The following is a 22657-nucleotide window of genomic DNA, read 5'->3' on the forward strand; positions in this document are numbered from 1 at the left end:
TTTCGAATTCGGACAGCACAATTTTCCGTGTCTCTTAATTGGAACACTAATATTCTTTCTCATATTGATCATTACCTTATTTTGTGTATTTATTATTAGAATCTACTATTACTTAGGTATTGTGTTTATACTTCATTATGTAACTACATAGCACTTTTCATAGCCTTTTTTTTTTGAGGCGGGGGAGGGGAGCTCAAAATAAACATTGATTTTAAAAATATAAGAAAGACCTTGTTGACTAAGCATTCACATTCCTCAAAAAGCCTTACATAGTACCATCATTTATTGATAGCCTGCTGCCTGCCAGGCACATACAAAATCTCTGCCGTCTTGACACCCATGTTGTAGTTAGGGAAGTAGGAAATAAATAATAAACATAATATTTATTTATATTTATATGTTAGATGATGTTCACATATGCTTTCTGATAGCAAACTAGAAATCTAAAGCCATAAGAATTTCAAAGGGTAGTATCTGATCTCAAAACCTAGGTTATTGGGGAAAGAAAAAAAAAGGGCTATCACTTACTTAAAATGAAGCTGTGGACAATCAAATCTGATTTTTTAAATGTTATTAACACATCATTCATCCTATGAGATGAGTGCTTATATTTTCATCATTTTATGCATATTGCTTTAATATATTTGGGCATTTTGTGTTGACATTCATTTTTTACCCAACCGTTAGCTCATGCAACTGACAATAGAATAGAACTAATACATTTTAAAAGCTTGTTTTTTGTTTAATAGAATGCATTATTTGCTTTTTTAATTAGAGGGGAAGAGGGAAGGGACTGAAGAGCTTAGAGGTTAAGTAGGAAATACTGAATATTTTTTAATGCAAAATTCGTTTTTTAAAAACTCTGCGTACTTTCAAAGGAAGAAGGGAGGTTTTGTTTTTATTTTCTTTGTTTTCGGTAAAATATATTTCTAACATTTGAACTTAGTATCATTAGTTACTCTTCAGCTTAGATGAAGGACTCTTCACATAACTCAACATCTCTCTATGTTGACCAATATAAGTGATGATGTGATATATGATAAAAAAAAACTTTATTATACTTTTGAATCATTGTAAAATTTCTTAAGGGCACTTTCATCCTTGAAAGTGACCAAGAAAGAAAATTATATTATACTTGTGTTTTGAATGTATCTTTTAGAAACAAGACACTCTAAGTTGCTAGGGAACAAGTAGTTCAAAAACTTGCAAAGCACTTAATAAAGAAGAAAAAAATAATAACCAAACTATCCTCCATCATACAATTCAACTAAAAGTAAATGAAATTGTTTTTATGAGTATTTGAAGCGTTGAGGGGACAGTGACTCTCTTTTCCTGCGTATATTGGTATTGAACATATGTGAACATATGAGATTAGAGTGATGATGAGAGTAATATTATGACAAAATTAATATGGGGATTTTATATGACTAAATTATTGCCCTTTGAATAGTTGGAAGGAAAACTTATAAGTTCAAAATTCAAACAAGTATGAGGAAAAACCTCATGATTTGAAAAAGATAAACAATTTTAGCAGTAAGAGCTTGATTTAGAAGTTCCTTGGTGGCCTCGTGGGTTACGTGTCTGGTGTTGTCACTGCTGTGGCACAGGTTCGATCCCTGGCCTGGGAACTTCTGCATGCCTCAGGCACGGGCAAGAAAATTTTTTTTTTTTTTATCTTTTTACCATTTCTTGGGCCACTCCCGCAGCACATGGAGGTTCCCAGGCTAGGCGTCTAATCGGAGCTGTAGACCCTGGCCTACACCAAAGCCACAGCAACCAGGGGTCCAAGTTGCATCTGCACGCTACACCACAGCTCATGGCAAAGCCGGGTACTTAACCCACTGAGCAAGGCCAGGCATCGAACCCGCAAACTCCTGGTTCCTAGTCGGATTCATTAACCACTGCGCCACGACGGAAACTACAAGGAAAAAATGTTTGATTTAAGTCTTTAATAACTATTAATTAGCTTATTAATTTAATTATAGTTAATTGGATTCATTAAGATATTGATATGTTTTTAATCACTTAAAAATGTTTAACTTCATGTAAAAAATAAATATTAGCATACGTATCTGTGTCCTTTTTTCCCCTTTTTAAATTAAAATATAGTTGATTTATAATGTTAATTTCTGCTGTACAGGAAATTGATTCAGTTATACATATGTATATAATATACACAATCTTTTTTTTTTTTTTTTTTTTTAAGGGCCTCATCCATGGCATATGGAAGTTCTCAGGCTAGGGATTGAATCAGAGCTGCAGCTGCCTGCTTGTGCTGTGATCTACACTGAAGCTCAGGGCAAAGCCTGATCCTTAACCCAGTGAGCGGGACCAGGGATCGAACCTACATCCTCATGGTTTGTTTCCACCAAGCCACAATGGGAACTCCCTATATGTTCTTTTTAATATAATTTTCCATTATGATTTAATCTCAGAGTATTGAATATAGTTCCCTGTGCTATATAGTAGAACCTTGTTGTTTATTACTGTCCTTTGGAAACCAAACCAATGTTCACCAGCAGTGTACATGATCATCTGGGACCAGGCTGTAGAACTTGTTGGTAGTAATGCAGAATGCTGGAGTTGTGCCAGGAAAAAGCAGGGTTGAACTGGTTCCTGCTTGTGCCTGGATCGCTTCTCATAAGATGGTAAAAACCCGCCAGTCCCTGGCTTTCAAATATGGTTTAGTCATGCATGTGCAACCCATCTGTTGGATACATAAGGGATTTCCTTCTCAGCTCAGCCCTCTAGCCACAAACATAATCACTGTTTTATTTATTTTTTTTCTTTCTTTCTTCAATTCTTCCCCTCCTGCCAGGAGTGTACATGCTCTGTAAACCAGATGTGTCTTATGGCACTCTAGGGAAATCCTTCACTGATGTGAACCAGAATTGAAGTTGTTTTCCTATTGCTGCATAGCTTATTTTCAGTACAGTTTCATTAGGTGGGTTAAAAAAAAATTCGATTTCATAATAAAAGTATCAGTACTATACAATTACAGTTTCAACTGAACTTTACTGTTGACCTTGGTGACCTTCATTTTCTTCATCTGTCAAATGAAGCTCCTGTGTCACCTGGCTGAACCATAGCGGGGGAGGGGCTTCATTCTCTGTATCTCTTTCTTGTCATAAAGCTTAGCATACACTTCTGCTTCAGTGATAGCATCCAGGGAAAAAGTGCAAGGGTCCCTCAGTACAGTACAGCATTCTCTTTCTCCCATCTTTGTTCCCTGCACACATCCTCCAGGTTTGACTTCCAGGCTTAGGTTCTCCTTCTGTTTTCTAGGATGATTTCCCTCTTTTTTTAAAAATGCTAGTGGTAGTTAATACCAGGTTTTGAGGTTGGAGGTTACAACTTCAAGTTACAAAATTGTGTACACAAACCATTGTTGTGATAGATATTTTTGTCGCTTGTTAACATGACATACTATTTTTATGAGCTTGTGGTCTTAGAGCAAATATGTATTTCAGTCACACCTAAACTCTGAAAGGATAAAGATGAAAAAAGGAAAGAGTTTATCCTTGTAATCAATTGTTTGTAGTTTTAAATACATTCTAGTGTAAACTTAGAAGTCAAATAAGTGATTACTGTTCTTAGCAATTGTTTTTTCCCTTTATACAGATTTATGAAAAATACCAAGATTTGTATACTGTGGAACCAAATAATGCACGCCAGCTGGTGGAAATTGCAGCCAGGGATATTGAGAAACTTCTGAGCAACAGATCTAAAGCCCTGGTGGTGAGTTTAACTTATATCCGTACATTTTATTATTTTCCATTACCTATTTATTATTTGTCCTTCATGCTTTATTTGGATTAGTATGCTTTTTCTTTTTTTCCTTAGAAGCTGTGTTCATCTAATATGTTTATTAAAGATGAGATCATGGTTTCATCGTGAACCCCAAATAATAAGTTCGCTAATTTCTAATTATTAGTTCATTTTTTGTGTTAGGCAATTTTAATACAGAGGAATAGTATATTTAATTGGTACCTACATCTACCTGTACATATCTGGTGCCTAATAATAATGTTTAAATTGATCATACAATATAAAACCCATCAATGTTGCCAGCATCCTTAAAGCTGCCCTTGTAATACTACCTTCCTATCTCCTCACCCTGCCTCCCTGCCAGACGTGGCCAAGTACACTAGATATTTGATTACTCATTTCTTTGCTCTTTAATAGTAGCTGTACCTCACATAAATGTTTTGCTAATCATGTGTTTGTTTGCTTGTGTTTTAGCTTTATTCAAATCACATTATGCTGTAGCTAGTCATTAGCCACTTCCTTTCTTCCATCAATACTATATTTGCATGATTTATCTGGATGTTTGTACTTAGCTTTAATTCATTGTTGTTTACACTAAAATACTATTTTATGAGGATATATCTGAATTTATCCAGTAATAATCTGTTGGTAAATTAGTATTTAGATTGTTTCCAGATGGGCGCTACTATGAATAGGGTGGCTATCTCTTGAAGCATGAGCAAGAATATCTGTATGGTCAGTACATGGTAATAGAATTAATAAGACTGTGGGGTTTTCACAAAGTCAGCTTTACACAAGGGTGACAATGATTTTCAAAAATAGTTCCATTAATTTAGACCTCCACTAACAGTATTTGAGTCCCCATTGGTCCATATTCTGGCCCATAAGTGGCAATGTCAGACTTCTTAATGATAGGCAACCAAATGGTTATGCTTATTAATACCTCTAATTATTACTAAGGTGGACTTCTTGTTTTACATTCATTGACCATTCTTATTTCTTCTTCAGTGACATATCTGTTCATATTTTTTGCACATTTCTGTTTAAATTGATTCATAGGTTATATCTTTTTGATGATTACTCATTTAAGTTGTATATAATGCAAATATCCTTTTCCAACTTGAGAATTCTCTCATTGTCTTTATAGCATATTTTGATAAAATCAGTTCTTAATTTTAATGCAGTCGAAGTCAACTTTAAAAAATTTTTTCTGTGGTGAGGTACGTGTTTTAAGAAATCCTTCCCTACCCTCAGTTTATAAATAATTTTTATATATTTTATTCTAAAAGGTTCCGTGTTTTCAAATTTAGTTAACCCATGTGTGGCTAATATCAATATACAGTTGTAGGTTGCAATCCAAATTAAATTTTTTTCCAACTGGTATTCCCAAGGCCATTTTTTAAATAGTTTGCCTTCCCCCAGTGAGGCTCATTTATCAGACTAGTAGTTTCAGAGCCTCACTGTCATCTTTTTCAAAAAGGTCTTGAGTCTTTTTTTTTTTTTTTTTTTTTTTTTGCTTTTTAGCGCCACATATGTGACATATAGAAGTTTCCAGCCTAGGGGTGAAATCAGAGCTGTAGCTGCCAGCCTACATCACTGCCACAGCAACTCAGGATCCAAGCCGTGTCTGCAACCTACACCGCAGCTCACGGCAATGCCAGATCCTCAAGCCATTGAGCAAGATCAGGGATCAAACTTTCATTCTCGTGGATACTGGTTTGGTTTGCTACCCCTAAGCCTCAAGGGGAACTCCCAGGCTCTCGAGTATTCCTGAACCTTCACATTTTATCTAAATTTTAGATTCAGAATGCTATTATATATTATCTAAGAAAATCTTTACTGGGATTTTGATCGATAGTGCATTGACTCAGATGAAATTTAGGAGAATTGATGTCATTATGATATTTTGTCTTTCTATTTATAAACATGATATTCTTTGCACTTAGCTATGTTTTATGCCCTTTAATAAGGTTTTAAAATTTAAAATTTCAAAGTTTATAGAGTTCTTGTACATCTTTTCTTAGATGTAATGCTGGAGCTTAAGTTTAGATCTTCCTCTACAAATCTCAGCACTGCTACAGGTGTTTCTTCCAGGATAGCTCTGAATTCCCTGTTTACTTATCACTCACAGTTCAGATTTTTTAGCTTACTGTATTTTATGCATATCTTGGCACTCAGAAATTATCCTTGTTTTTTGGGTACTTATACATTTTTATGTTTCTTAAAATATCTAGGATCTTGTAATAGGAAGGGCCTATGCAATATTTGGCATGTCATTTTGCCAGAAGTTGAAACATTTAAGTTTTAAGAAATGTATAAATGAATAATCCATAGTAAGATAAACTTTCATGACTAGAAGATTCAAATCATTAGTATGCGCAGTTTCAGGTATATGAATACCCTTTTAAGGCATCATTTATAGATGTAAATATGTTTTCAATAAGAGTTAAGTAAAAGTTAAGTTCTTTCTAAGTGATGAATATTCACTTAATGACAGCTGAAAATGATTCTTTTTATATTGATTTTTATCAGTTTACATTTTTTCCTCCTGATGTAGGAAGCAGATAATCTGGACATCGCAGTCCTTTGCAAAAGGTCAGCGAATGAAGTAGAATGTATCTTACCTTAATTGAATTAAAATGGGAGCCTAGTGAGACTTGCTCTTTTTTATCATTTGGAATTGAAAGTCTAGACACCTGGTGCATTCTTGGAGTCCTGTGGGATCAGTGACTGTCTTAAGCACCTGATGTCAGAACACAGAAAACACAATGACTAATTAAATGTGGAATTCATGAGATTTTATGTGGGAGAGAAAGATTCATATTTGTTTTCAAACTCAATTCTTTATTTATCTTTTTTGATTCTATGACAATAGAAAATACATTATTTAAAAGAGAAATATTTTGGGGCCAACTGAAAAACAGGTGCTATATTGTATTATACATGAATGCAAGGTGGCATTAATTTTCTTCTGTTTTGGTCGGAGGCTTGTACTCAGGGAGACTTCTGGATTAAAGGAGCTTTAATTTCTCTGGGTGGGGTACCAATGTAATTACATAAATAAATATGTTGGAAAGTATCTTGAATACACAGATTTGAGGTAGATGATAAAATTTATTACCAGTAAGACCTTATTGAGTGTTTACCAAAAAAGCATTATCTGATTCTTTCTCACAGTAATGCTTTGTTCTAGACACTACTATTAGTCTCATTTTTCAGTGGGGAACCTGACTCTTGAAGGATGCCTTTAACTTGCCCAAGGAAATGTGTTTAACAAGCAACATATAATGTGTTTCTCAAACTTTAATATGCATAAAATTCACCCCTGACTCTTGTTAAAGTGCAAATTTTTATTTAGTAGATAGAGCCAGAGATCCTGCATTTCTAATAAGCTCTTAGGTGATGGTTTTAATAAAAAGACTATATTTTGAGTAGTAAGAATGTGAGAGAATTCAGATTCAAGTGTCTCTGACTTTAACTTCTCATTCTTACCTATTATACAAATATATCCTTTGGCCCAAAGAAGTGTATAATTATAACTAGGAAGAAACACAGGCTAGGTGGTATGTTGTAAACTACTGTTTGTTCAGACTGATTAAGAATTGGAGGTTTCAATTAATAGAATATTCTAGAAGGCTATGAATTTGTCAGTGAATGTTATATCAACCACTTTCAAAAAGAACCTGTATCCTCATGGATACTAGTCAGGTTCATTAACTGCTGAGCAAGAATGAAAACTCCCTTAGAACCTTTATTATTCTTTAGTATCAAAGTTATCAACCTAAGAAACCCTTGAAAATATATTATAGGTGTAAAGTTCATGAAAGAGTAGTAAATAGAATAGTTTATTCTTACACATCTATTAAAGAAATTACCTGACAATTTATGTTTGATAATTCAGCTTTTTTTTTTATTATTATTAAAAGGGGATGAATTAAAGGTGTGTTTTTTTTTTTTTTTTTAGTAGAATGATTACTTTTCGGTACCTTCAATAATTTTTGTTCATGCATGTAAACAGATATTTTGTATTTGGACATTGAAATTAATTGTCTTTTATAGCCTGTTGATTAAAAACTAAAATACAACTTATTTATTGCTTTATGCTTATCTTGTGTTTGTTATATGTTTAATTCTACTTCCACCATATTTTCTTTTTCAATTTCAGTTTTTATTTTTACTTTTTTTTGGGGGGGCCACATGTGTGATATATAGAAGTGCCCAGGCTAGAATTGGAGCTGTAGTTGTTGGCCTATGCCACAACCACAGCAATGCTGAATACTTAACCCACTGAGCAAGGCCAGGGATTGAACCTGCGTCCTCATGGATACTAGTTAGGTTTGTTACTGCTGAATAACAATGGGAACTCCTGCTGTTGACTTTTTATTCACATTCATTTTGTTTGATGGCCTTTGATCTGATCGATCAACTTGACTTAGGAAGAACTGAAAGAGAAATTGATTAAAAAAAAAAAGAAAGTTGCTTTTGTACTAAAACCATCCCTTTGATAGCAAAACAGACTTTTGCACTCCAATAGTTGCTTATTTGGTTTTGTTTTGTTTTGTTGAGTATATAAAAACATTATGATTCTGATGATTTATATATATTAGGCTCTTCCAGAAACCCTATGAAGTAGGCAGATTAAAAATTCAATTTACTCTTGTTTTATAACTGGGGAAATTCAGAGAGGACCAGGGTTTTGTTCTTATGTATAGATAACATAAAGTTGTGGTAGAATTCTATTTTAAGACTTCTGTTTCCAAATCCCCCCCGTCCTATACTGATAAGAAATAATTTCAGCTATTTATTTCAAAGATATGTCCATAAATGATAATTTTTTTTTGATACTGGCTATATCTGTGTCTTAGAAATTGGCTCAACATGATGATTATCCTGCTAATATTGTTAAATTAGTTTAAGTGATCTCAAATCTGTGTTTGGCAGCAAAAAAAGGAAAAAAAAATTAACTTCATTATTCACATTTATTTTACCCTGAACTAGGCGGAAAAATCTGCTGGTGTTAATGAACAATTTATGAGAGAAAGCTTTTCAATAAAATAGTGCATCATCAAATGATGCCTCCTGAATGATGGAGGTGAATGAAATTAGTCTTAGTGTTCACCATCAAGTTCTGCCAAGGGGATCCTGCTGAGTAAATGGGGTGGGGAGGGGTCTCTAGACATTTTGCTGAAGGAAGTAAGATCAAGTTTATCATAAACAGATTTTTTAGTGACACTTTTTCAATTATGGTATATCCTCTCTTCCTCTGGTTGTCCTGGTAACTTTAATTAAACCTGCTCTCATCTATTATGAAGCTTTAAATACTTTAATATGCCACATCTCTTAATTCAGCCTTGATATTTAGCTTATGATTAGTTAATGAAAAGGACAAGATGACAAACAATTTCAGGTAACTATTAAAGTGGGATTTTTTTCCCTAAGAACCAGATTATTGTTTAATCAAATTGTTTGCTTATGTTTCTTTAGCTCTTATTTCCAGTAGTTCTTTATCTTTTATGTTTGTTAGCAGTGACTTAAAATTTTGATAAAAATGTGTATTCCTGGCCTTTATCTCTAGAGTATAATCCAGAAATATAGAACAGAATCTCATAAAAATAGATTCAAAGAAGTGATGAAGAGATCCAGGAAAAAATGTGAAATTCTTTAGAGACTTGAAGAATTAAAACTGTCCTGTATTTGTGTATTAGTAGCCATTGGTTTACTTTTGTGAGAACAGATTCAATAGAATGTATTAGAACTGAGTAAAGACTATTGTGTTAAGGAATGATTGAGTATGTGGAATGGATGGTCAATGGAGACCTGCTGTAAGAGCTCAGGGAAATCCACTCACGATTCGTGATCACCTATAGGGGAATGGATATGTGTATATGTGTGGCTGAAGCACTTTGCCATACAGCAGAAATTAACATAACATTGTAAACCAACTATACTTCAATTAAATTAAAAAGGAAAGAGTGATTGGGAAGTGAGAAATTGGCAATAAATGTATCTATGTTTTTATGAAGTTTGGTAGAGTGAAAGAGAAGTATGGAATACAACTAGACAGTTTATTTTTTGTTTATTTTTGAGAATGAAGGACATATAAGCATGCTTATAGGTGGGAAGGAGTCTATGAAATAAGAGAAATCTGAATGTTTTTGAAGGTTGTTTCTAGAAAAAAACAAGATGGAGAAAACGTCGGAGTCATGTAATTTATCTTTGAAAAGACAGTGATATCCGTCACTTAAGACAGAGGATTATTGTTATAAATAAAGACAGTTGAGTTTGCAGACAGAAAATCTGAGTCATACTGGATGACCACTTTTCTCTTAGTAAAGTATAAATTAGTATTTATGCAAAGAATGAAGGGGCCATGGTAATCTTTAGGATGAGGGTGAAGATTTGAGGAGCAAAATAAGAAAAAATAAAGAGTCCACTGTGGGTAAGGGAGATGATTAAAATCAAGAGCCTTCTTTTTTTTTTTTTTGGTCTTTTTGCCATTTCTTGGGCCGCTCCCATGGCATATGGATGTTCCCAGGCTAGGGGTCGAATCGGAGCTGTAGCCGCCAGCCTACGCCAGAGCCACAGCAACACAGGATCCGAGCCGCGTCTGCAACCTACACCACAGCTCACGGCAACGCGGGATCCTTAACCCACTGAGCAAGGCCAGGGATCGAACCTGCAACCTCATGGTTCCTAGTCGGATTCGTTAACCACTGCGCCACGACGGGAACTCCTTTTTTTTTTTTTTTCCCAGTCTTTTTAGGGCTGCACCCAGGCATATGGTGGTTCCCAGGCTCGGGGTTGAATCAGAGCTGTAACCACCGGCCTACACAACAGCCACAGCATCACAGGAGCCAAGCCACATTTGAGACCTACTACACCACAGCTCACCGCAATGCCAGATCCTTAACCCACCGAGCAAGGCCCGAGATCAAACCTGCATCCTCATAGAATACAAGTCAGATTCATTTCCACTGAGCCACGGCAGGAACTCCTCGAGCCTCCTTAGCATTGAGAAAAAACAAAAGATATAAAATACCCTCCTGTTTCAAAAGTGAAGTTGAAAGAGCTGTTTGAAAGCTGTGTGTGTGTGTGTGTGTGTGTGTGTGTGTGTGTGTGTGTGTTGATCAATAGTCCAAAGTCTTTCTAGAGGGTATAAACTTGTCCATGTTGATGAGAACAAGAAAAAATTACTTTGGGAATATTGAGCTTCCAGGAGAAAAGTGTGCTTGCCCTTCTCTTTAATCTTAGTGTAAATGTCTCCAAGAGGCTACTCTGATTGCTGATATACTTTCCTTTGAGTCTAAGCAATAAAGGGACTAGGTGATCCACTCTTTGTTTTGCAAAGTTGAGATTACTTTCATTGATTTGGATTTGATACATTACATCCCTATGGATGCTAAAAGTGAGGTGCTGATGCTCTGTCTGCCTGCCTGGGGCCTGAACATTGAAAGATGGCTTTGTTGGGCATGAACTTATATACCAATCAGAACAGAGGTGAACCTTATGGGATGGAGCTGGTCTGGGAATCCATCCAATGGGACTTCCTGCCAGGAGCAAAGCCAGTTCTACACTGTCAGCTGAGGGATAGGGTATAAATGCAAACCAGAAATACAGCATTGCAGTTAAGTGTTCTGGGTATTTCCAGCAAGCACAGGAAAGCACCCCAAGACGGGAACAAGTTGGTATTGACCACCCATCAGTCCCAGAGAGTACCAATATGTAATTACCATCAAGAAAGGCCCTTCCACTGCCAGTTTTCTCATCGTCATTGGTGAAATCAGCACATGTGCCCTGGTAACTGGAGTCAATGTGAGATCAGGAGAAAAAAGCTCCGAGAGTGAGATAGAGCTCTGTCACGCTCATACTAAATACCTGAAGTTTCTCAGCCTGGAGCAATGCCAAGCTGGTAATGAGATTATAGATGAAATTAAGCCTAGACTTTTCGTGGATAACAGATTCATTATTTTATTTGATTAACTGAGGTTGCTTTTAGGTTTAGAAATTGTATATAAAAAGATAAACGGAAAATTTATGGAACCTCTATGGCTTAAAGTTGTATTTAAATATGATTAATAGACAAGCCAACTAAAGAGTGATTTAAACAGATTGCAGGTTTATTTTCTCTCAAAATAGAAAACTGGACGTGGGCAACTCAAGAGATTTCTCAAAGTCCCATTCTGTTCCTTTTGTATTCATCTCACTAGATGACCCTTGCTCAAGGGGGAGTAAGAGATGGAGTTTTTTAGCTGGGACATTGTCTCTCCTACAGAATTGTGGTACTCAGTTAAAATGTGGATCCAGCCAGCCTGAGTCTGTGTCAAGACCTTTTCAAGATTTAATGTGAATTTTAGTAAAGACAGTCTAGAGAAAATTCATTTTGAAGGATCAGAGGAAAGAAAGGAAAACTTTGCTTTTTTTTGTTTTTTTTCTACAGAGTCCCATTCTTTCTATATAATGATTGCATATATAATCAATTTAACTTTCTCTAACAAAGCCTGACACAGTGCGAACAGGAGGTGAATGAAAGGACTGTCAAATCCACCTTGGATTAAGATTTATCAGAGTAAATTTTATAAACTTACTCTGGAGGGATACGTAGGAATTAGTCAGCAGTAGTTGATTTATTTGAAATCATGAACTGTGATAGGTGGAGTCTGATAATGGTTTAAGAGAGTAAACATTTCTATGTATATAAAATGTATGTTTATTGAGAACAATGGAGAAACAAGAAATTGTGGTAAATTAAAGAAATTAAAGAAATTAAGGATTCTGGGTAATAAAGAAGGTTGAGGCATCCATGAATGGGTGGGTTACTTAAATAGAGAAGAGTGAAAGTCTTTGGAGTTTTCATAGTCAAGAACAGAGGAATAGTTAGCATTTATTGAATATCAATTACGGTCCAAACAGTTTGTTAGGTTCTTTCTTTATATTTCTAACACAATTTCTGTTCTGCAAAAGAGGTATGATTGTTCTCATTTTCTAGATGAAAAAGTGAAAGCCTAAGGAATTTTTTAAAAAAATTGTCCAACTTTACAAAGAAAAGAATTCAAACCTATATATGTATATGTAGGTGTGGATTGTATTTTTTTTCCATTTGACTAAATATTACTGTAGGTGATAGCATAGTTTTCACTCTGAACATAGGATTTTTCTGAAGTAGATGATGGTTTTAAATCAGAGATGCCTGTATTTCTTGATACCATTTGCTAATGTGTTAAATGGAAATCTCCAGATAGACCAGCACATTTCCTCTCTCGAGTTACACACTTTAGTATGATCTTTATGGATTTTAAATCTAAAGTATTTATAATAATAGAAATTGGGGGCCAAACAGAAGGGATGGGTAAACACTAAGTGCTGTGTTTAAGACCTCTTAGATCACCCTAAGAAGCAAACAGATAGATCCATATACCTGTAATGATGCTGTTACTTGGCACCATACTCAGTGCTTTAATTTTCATAACATTCTGTACTGATTGATATATTACTGCAAAGTTAGAAGCCAAGTGTTTCTAAACAACAATTTCGGTTGTAAATCACTCTGTGCTAGAGAGAGTACTTTCTCCTCCCCCATTTCATGAAGTAGCATTTGCACTAAATGACTGTCTGAACAAAGACACTTTTGGAAAAAAAAAAGGTAGCTTCCAAGTATACCTTTAAGATAGAGGTACACTTAATGGTACAGTGTACCTCGTTTTCTAGTGGAGGGTGTTTAGGTTCTGGGCAACATTCTTGATAATCTGTTTCTGCAAAAAGAAATCTCTTTTGGGAATGCAATTCTCATAGACTTGAGTTGGCTTAATTCTTTAGGATCAGAAAGTAATATTGAAACTATGCCAATCGCATTGCTGTGTTGACAATTTGACAAAGATAATGTATGCTCTGATGTCACCACACTTGCAAAAAATTAGGGGAAAAGGAAGTGTTGGGTTGTTGATCACCTGGAGGAGAATGAAAGTTAGATGAATTGTGATTTGCAAAGATCACAGGCAGTAACAACTACATAATTTGTAGGGCCCTGTGCAAATGAGAATGTGGGGTCCTTATTAAAAAGTTAATAGGAATTTAAAGATGGCAGCAGCATATCGTTAGACTGATTGTGGGGTCCTTCTGGGTGAAGGGCTCTCTCTGACCACTGTGGCTCCAAGACCCATGAAGCTGGCCAGCCCCCACCCACAGGTGATTAGTAGTAGAACTGGAATTGGACTTGGAGTTCTTAACCACTTGTATAGGATTGTTTCTACAGTGATAGTCATTGAACTTTACATGGTAACTTGGGAGTCTATGAAACCTAGGATGATTGTTAAAATAAAAATCTTAAAGTGAGGCAAAAGGAAAAGCCGTGTTTTATTCCACTTCTGTTTTATAAAATGGCAAACTTGACCCAGCAGAACAGTAGACATGCTCTGATCTGAATGTGCTAATGGATGATGTTTTATATGAAAATACAGAGAAACAGTGCTAATCCAAGGCTACCTTTTTTGGTTTACTTAGTGGAATCTTGATAAAACTTTATAGCATGCCATAAATTTGTAGACAGTCTGATCAAGTAGTGTTTGTTGAAGGTAAGCACTGTTTTAGCTTTTTATTTATTTATTTATTTATCTTTTTAGCTATTTCTTGGGCTGCTCCCGCTGCATATGGAGGTTCCCAGGCTAGGGGTCGAATCAGAGCTGTAGCCACCGGCCTACGCCAGAGCCACAGCAACGCGGGATCCGAGCCTCATCTGCAACCTACACCACAGCTCACGGCAATGCCGGATCGTTAACCCACTGAGCAAGGGCAGGGACCGAACGCGCAACCTCATGGTTCCTAGTCGGATTCGTTAACCACTGTGCCACGATGGAAACTCCCTGTTTTAGCTTTTTGTGGAGTTCATCTTCAGGCGGTATTGTAACTTCTAAATGCTTTTACTTTTAAAAAATCTTTTGGTGTCTAGTTTTCTGCCTTTTCCATATCCCTTTTATCCCATAGAAATACATAAACTCTCACCTTCCTCTGAATTCATTTTTCTAACTTTAAGGAGAACATGCAGGCAGAAGCCCTTTATGATGTACCCAACATCACCCAGCCTTTTTTGGTATATACAAAAGTTCTTTGAATCTGTTCTCCATACTTTTTTTTTTAAGAGCTCATTTGGAGAGATGAGCTGTCTGTGCTACTTAAAATCCCCAGCCACCATTTACCATGAGAATGATAGAATACCCTGTTAATTTAATTAAAATACTATAGAATCATGAATCTTGAAGGGATTTTGGATATTCATTTTTCTGACTTTTCTCTCAGGCAGGTGAATGTCTCAACCAGCAAGTTTAGAGACTAGCTGTTCTTTTCTCACATATTTTTAGTGATGAAACTTCCACAGTTGTTATACTCTATGGTTGTTGCTTAGCTTAATAGTCAAGAAAATAACTTCTAATATCCATGTCCTTGTCCAATTTAAACTTACGTTTTCTGTTTCCAGTATATATTAACATTTGATGGGTGTTCTTCTTACATGAATATCTCATTATGTATGTGTAGAGGGGTGTTGGGGTGGTAGGAGCCATCATCAGTTCATCATAGCTGAGTGTTCTTGGCAAATACATGCTGATGATTCTCTGATGCTGAGTCATCATTGGCAGACATTGTGTTAAATACTTTACGCACATTCTCACATTAAATCTTTGGAACAGCCTGATAAGGTAGGTATGCTGTAGGTTGTGTCTGAAGATCAGAGGTATTACCTAATAAGACTGAGCCATCTGAGAGTGAGGTAGGAGAGATTTTCAACCCAGGTTTCCTTGACTCTGTTTATTGACAGTATACTGTAGCTTGATGACCTAATGAACCCTCGTTTCTTTAACTTCCTCATATAGACTTATTTTCCAATCTGTTTTCATTTCTGTATTCTAGAAATGATCAAATGCTTATTCTCCAACTTTCTTAAAATGTATAGGTTAGAGGAGTTCCCATCGTGGTGCAGTGGAAACGAATCTGACTAGGAACCATGAGGTTGCGGGTTTGATCCCTGGCCTTGCTCAGTGGGTTAAGGATCCAGTGTTGCTGTGAGCTGTGGTGTGGGTAGCAGACGTGGCTCAGATGTGACGTTGCTGTGGCTGTGGTGTAGGCTGGCAGCTATAGCTCTGATTAGACCCCTAGCCTGAGAACCTCCATATGCCTAAAAAAAGGACAAAAGCCAAAAAAACAAAAACAACAAAAAAAGTATAGGTTAGAATCGAAGGTGGTACCTTTATCGAGGAGTGCTCTGATAAAGCACAGTGTAACTGCAAGTCAGCCGTTTTTATTGGCACGTGATCTAGGTACAGTGGGAAATGCTTTATTCTCTGGGTTGTATGTTACGTGTTAGCTATTACATATGTGTGTTAGATGATTCTGATAAATTTATTCTTAAGTTGCTAAATATACAAATATATCCTTGTTGTAAATAATTTAAACCATAGAAAATCTAGTTTAAGATGTAAACAGGAGTTCCCTGGTGGTCCGGTAGTTTAGGATCCTGGATTGTGGCTGCAGTGGCTTTGGCCATTGCTGTGATGTGGGTTTGATCCCTGGCCCAGGAACTTCTGCGTGCCATGAGCATAGCCAAAAAAAAAAAGATGAAAACAAAAAATTCCCTAGGAGTTCACCATCCAGTTTAAATGGCAGATGTATTTTTACATACAGAGGAAAACTACCTTTTATAGTGTGATGACCCTTTAGCATTGTGTGTGTGTTACTTATCACTATTTCATGGGTATTTTTGTCACTGGATATTAATATATAATTCTTTCAAATGGCTTTACATATATGAATATATTATTTATTTAACCAACCTCCTATTGATAGGCATTAATTTTGTTTCTATATTAAGACAGTATTGCTTATAGCACGCCTTTACATATGGGAAAACTAGATTATTTTATTAGAATTAAGTCATATAAATGGAATCAAAAAGCATATGGGGCATTATTGATATTTTTCTTTTAAAGAAATAGTCATCTGTAATCTTTCTTCTATTTCTTCACTAACTTTTTTGTTTTAGATAGCAGGGCTTCTGATAGACTTATTAGGTACGATTGACCAGGTGCATTTGGCCCAGTATAATATGTGTAATATGGTTCTATATGCAGGGCTTAATTTTAAATGATAGATGTATTTTTAATTATTATAATAATGTCAAAAACTCACATGACTGTACAGATTAGTGCCTTTGTAGTTGGCAGCATAATCAGTTCAAAATTAACAGGCTGGCTGGGGCAAACATCTGTCTTCCAGATTTATTTATTTATTTAATTTAGCCTAAAAGTTGCAGTTACTGATTACACATACCAGCTCCTATGCTCCGTCTTGCCTGTGTTATCTCAGCTACAGGCGGCATGCCAGCCTGCTGGACTGTGGATTGTGATCCTGCTGTCCACAGACCTTGTATTCTAGGGCAACTCATACTGTCAGGGCCCAGTGAAGAGCAAGAACCATGCTGTGCCTTGACGGCCATGGCATTCTTTACCAGAGACTGCCTACCTCTTTTCTGGGTAATTTGTTCATTTAGTCCCAGGACTCATCACTCCCTAATTACCACTCCTCCTAGAAAAGTTGCTCTATTGTTGCCTGAAAAACCAGTCACCTCTGATTATTTACACTGCCTTTTATCGGAAATTCTAGGTCAGCTGACTTAAAAGTCTAATAAATAATAATGACTCATTTTCTCCAAGAGGGTTTACAGAGAATTTATTGCCCCATATTTCACAGCCTAGGCCATTTGTTCCCTCAGTATAACAACATAATATGATCTCTTAAAAAGGAAAATCATTAAATAGATCATTCAGTATGATATTTATGTGCTTGGGATATTCTTTAAAATGTAGATGTTCAATGGTCATTTTTGCTTGCAGTTCACAGTACTGAGTTTGTTGAAGAAATGTTCATTTTCATTAAACAACTTTGCATAATGAACGTTTCCCTTTTAAATAGGCATTTTTAAATGAGAGATCAAAATAGATTAAGCAAGTATATAATTTATGATGCCTTTATTAATAACTATGTTAAGACTCACTAATTATACCCTTTGAAATGAAATTGATTTTCGCATTTTCTTAGTAGAGAGTGATGACACCTATAGTTTAAATATTAAATAGTTTTTTAAAATAACACATCTCATATGACACCTCATATAGAAGGGTATTAGTAATAACAACTTATTAAGCACTTATGATATACTAGGCACTATACTAAGAGCTTTATTTGCATTTACTGATTTAATCCTTACAATGTACTTCCACTTGCTATAGTATTATTATTACTCTTTTATAAAGATATTTGCCCGAGGATTTGAACCCAGATCCATTTAATTCCCAAGTTTTATAATAGTCTTGCTCCTCACTCTGCCTTGCACTTATTAGGTGCACTCTGCTGAGTATTTTACCTGTATTATTCTATTTAATAACTTCTTTCTTTTCTTCCCCTGCTCCCCTGTCTCGTTCTCTTATACTTCCCCTCTTCCTCCTTTTGACCTTTGTTTTCTTATGATAATATAATGTGATAAGGGGAGGAAGTATAGAATTAGAAAGTTTTAAGTGTATTATCCAAAGTCATGCAGTTCTATGTTGTTATTTTTGCTTAAAAATATTACCCTGTCTTATTTGATACAAAAGAAGTGGTAATAATAGCTTATTTTAATTTTAATTATGGTGTATGTAAAAGAGAGAAGAACTGAAAGAGAAGGGAGGGATGGAGGGAACAAAGGAGAGAAAGCTAGCCTTTCCATTCTATAGCCTTACTGTTATTTGTCCTGTGTTAAGTATTTACATAAAAATGTGTGATTATCTGTTTGTTGGAGATAGAAATCATAAGATCCAAAGGTGTTATTAAGCTCAGTGTAATTACTTGGGCTCGTATCTGAAAAGCAACAATTTCAGTGTATCTATAAGCTGCACACTGTGCTGGGGCTTTTACACCAGTAAGTGAATGTATTTTGGGAGTATTTTAGATAGTAAATGTTTCAGATATTGGTCTAGATAGTACAGTATATACAGTCATGGTCTAAAGATCAAAATTAATTAGAAAGGTTCTTATTTCTAAACTGAGATACGAAGCCAGATAGTCACTCTCTTATTATAACCAATGAAACCAATTTTTTTTTTTTTTTTATATTATGCTTCTCTGTTGGTACTTCAAGGTGTTAGTTTGACTAGCTCCCTAAGCATTAGTTAAAGGCAAAGATGAAGAACTAAGTGGGTTATTTGCCTTTTTAAACCTAAAGTATTCTTAAATTAGCCAACTTGCGTTTACAAATAGTGAAAAACTGGAAGTGAAGGCGACCTGGCTGTGACCCTTGTCACCCCAGTGATCCTCAGGGCTGGTTCCGCAGATCTGGTGGACTGGGGGTTGTCCCCTTCTCTCTCATGGTTTAAAGTGCATCTCTCCTGAAGCCATAGACTGGTTAGAAGAGCATTACTTTCACTGAAGGAGGTGAACCTCTCTTTGGTCAGTGTTTCAAGAGTAGCTGCAGTCTTCGGCTAGAATCTCCAAATGTCTCAAGGTCTATTTGTAGGAAAACAAGGTAATCAAGCCACCAGAACTCCACACACATCCAAATGAAGTGCTGCATCCAAATGCAGTCTGATTTCTTAAAATAACTGTGTGAGACATGTGGGCATGGTCTATAGTTAAAGGACAAAAACACTTACTCAGTGAGTGGGGTCAGGGAGAGGCATCTGCACTAGGAAAGGTAAGACATGGAGGCCAGCATAGTTTGTTTAGTAAAATATAAAGAACCTGTGAAAAGTCATGGACTTGTCGTTCTTCCCCCAAGTTGTAGATGCTTAGTGTATTCACTGTCATTCCTTTGCTCCCAACTAATTATTTACTGGAACTTTATTATTTGAAAATGATGTTATCTTTTGGGACTTTGGAGGAGGAAAGCTTAATTTCACTGACAGCAAATGCCTGCTGCATCTGGCCAGGAAAATCAGGACTACTTCAGTGTTGCTGCAACTCTGAGATCAGATTTCTGCTCACTAAATGGTAGTGTCTAGTCCTTAGCTGACATTTCACACCAATTGCCCCATCACCATTGGAAGCTAAATCAGCATATTAAGAAGCAGCAAGTGGCAGCAAGTGCCCATCTTGAGAGAAGTCACCAAGTTTGAATTACCGTTAAGGTCCTCAGCTGCTCTCCCTGAAGGGATTCAGACTCGCATGCTGATTTGAAACAGTGTCTCAAAGCTGCATGGAAGGCACACTGAATAAATACTGGAAGGAGGACAGTTTAAAGACTTAAAGGCAGTTCCTGTCAAGGAAGGCCATACTTTTCCTCTCTGCTCCACTCACACAGGGAAATTATCCCTGTGATCTGCCAGTGTTTTATTGCCTTCTAAGTAGGCGTCCATTACAGGGGGAGCTGGCAGTATACATTTTTGTTGTGTTTAGTGACAATAGTAATTTCCCACTTCTCCATTTTAGTAACAGTGTTTAAAAAGGGGAAATTATGTATGCTTTTTATGAGACAGTGAGCTCCAAAAGACTCTTGGGAGGTTATATAAACTCAAATCGTATGTATGGTACAGATAATGTTTAAAAATTGGATAATACTCAAGGGACATCGAAGAGAGAAAGGCTGGGGTCTGCCTAATGTGCCCTTGATGACATTAGTACTCAGATTCCCTTTGTAGTGTTACCTGCTCATATGTTACTGAATTAAATATTTTGGTTTTATACAATAGATCCTGATTTAGTATCTTTAGCTCTCTTTTCTGGTCATAGGAAGTCATTTCATTGTGTTTAGTTCTTATTATCAAAGAAGTTCTCATTAAGTTATCCAGCATAACTCATGGACATATTTCCTTTTAAGGAACTGGATTTTTCTCTGTATGAGAAGTTGGGGGAAAAAAAAAAAAAGAAGAAGAAGAAGAAGAGGAATTGGAGTTAGATCCAGCAAGGCTGAGAATTTTTTTTTTTTTTTTTTTGTCTTTTGTCTTTTTAGGGCCCCACCTGCAGCATGTTGTGGTTCCCAGGCTAGGGGTCTAATAGGAGCTACAGCTGCCAGCCTACGCCACAGCCACAGCAATGCCAGATCTGAGCCACGTCTGGAACCAACACCACAGTTCATGGCAAGGCTAGATCCTCAACCCACTGAGTGAGGCCAGGGATCAAACCTACAACCTCATGGTTCCTAGTTGGATTCGTTTCTGCTGCGCCATGATGGGAACTCCAAGGCTGAGAATTTTTGATGATAATTTTTTCCAAGATTTAATCATAGAAATAACAGTCTGATTTATGTTTATACAGGCAGTTAGTGGTGAAAGGAAATAATTGAGTTATCAAGGTTATATACCCAATACAAATAGGCAGAAACACAAGTTCCAGAAGAGTTTTGCCCCATAAATGATGAGATCAATGTGTTAAATATGCTTAAAGTAATTATTTTAAATGGTTAAATTAAATTATGGTATAAAATAACCAAAACTACTTTATTCGTTATCTATTTCCTTTAGTAATTCCTGGTGATTCTTTTTTCTTTTTAGGGCTGCACCTGTAGCATATGCAAGTTCCCAGGCTAGGGGGGAACCAGAACTGCAGCTGCCACAGCAACATGGTATCCGAACTGTGTGTGCGACCTACCCCACACCTCACAGCAATGCTGAGCCACTCCAGGAACTCCATGAGAGATTTTATTTAAATTTTATGGATTTTAAAACATGAACAGTATTATTATATGTCAAGTAAAATATATATTTGAACTTTCAGGCTGATAGTTGAGATATCCACAATGAAAACCCTCCTTTAATTCATCTGCTTAATTTTTTGTTCCTGGGAACTCATGATTTTGTTTTTTTACTCTGCATCCATTTCACTTTTTTTTTTGTTCATGTGTCCATCAATCTCCTTTATATGTTTCTTTTCACTAAAGTATGTTCTGATCTGTTTCCTTGGTCTTCTGTCTGGACTTAGATTTTTTCTGTCCATCCTGGGGCTACAGTTTGGTTGTTGAAATACATCTCATGCAGGAATCCCATGGGCATTAAAAGGCAAAGAATTCTTTGGGTCCATGTTGTAGCAGAGCTTTCCACCAGTCCTCTGACCTAGAGCCTCCCTGCACATTCTGAGCCTCAAGACAAAGAAAACGTCCTACTCACTTTCTTGCATTTAAAAAAAATTGGTTTAACTTAAAAATAATTTAATTTTAATCACCATTTTTAATTAAAGTATGGTTGATTTATAATGTACCAGTTTCTGCTGTACAGCAGGATGACCCAGTTATACATATATATTCATTCTTAAAAAATAATTTCAAAATTATTTCAAACATAGAGAAAAGTTGCTAAATCAGGAAAAAAAATGCAATCATATCATATTCACTCATATATCCCCCAAATGCTCCATCATTAGCCCTTTCCCACTTCCCCAATACCCAGAGAGGACAGATGGCTGAAATCATCCTTCTTGACTTTAAGGTCAAAAAACCTTACAGGGGACTGCCTCCACCTTGGGTTTAGGGTAGGCACCATAGATCCTAGAGGCTAACTCTTCCTGGATCTTATACCTTTGAGTCCTTTACTGGGTTTCCATGCAAGTTTCAGTAAATGTTTTGCCCCATTGGGGAGAGAAGCCCTGTAGAATAATTTTTTTCTCTTGGATATTGTTTTGGGCTGAATTGTGTCCCTCTCCAAATTTGCACGTTGAAGACCTAACCCCCCACTCCTCAGGGTGTATCTATACTTGGAGATAGGGTCTCTAGAAATGTAATTAAGTTAAAATGAAGTCATTAGAGTGGGCTCTCATCCAGTGTGACTAATGTCCTTATAAGGAGGTTAGGACACAGAGGAGTACAGAGGGAAGACCATTGAAGACACAGGGAAAAGGTGGCCATCTATAAGCCCAGGTTAAAGGCCTGAGAAGAAACCAG

General features: G+C 36.2%; 1 protein-coding gene across 32 annotated transcripts in view; it reads left to right on the plus strand.

Annotated features, from left to right (window-relative positions):
* CACNA2D1 (calcium voltage-gated channel auxiliary subunit alpha2delta 1) overlaps positions 1-22657 on the plus strand; it is a 484107-nt gene that overhangs the window by 99219 nt on the left and 362231 nt on the right. For all 32 annotated transcript variants that reach the window (XM_013979783.3, XM_013979785.3, XM_005667683.4 and 29 more), the window contains 1 exon segment: positions 3622-3738. In XM_013979783.3, the coding sequence (XP_013835237.1) occupies positions 3622-3738 (117 nt within the window).

The sequence above is a fragment of the Sus scrofa genome, chromosome 9, assembly GCF_054392235.1.
Source record: "Sus scrofa isolate SSC_HxYL_T2T_F1_AM1 chromosome 9, Sscrofa_HxYL_maternal_Yorkshire_Landrace_v2.0, whole genome shotgun sequence".
NCBI classification, from domain to species: domain Eukaryota; kingdom Metazoa; phylum Chordata; class Mammalia; order Artiodactyla; family Suidae; genus Sus; species Sus scrofa.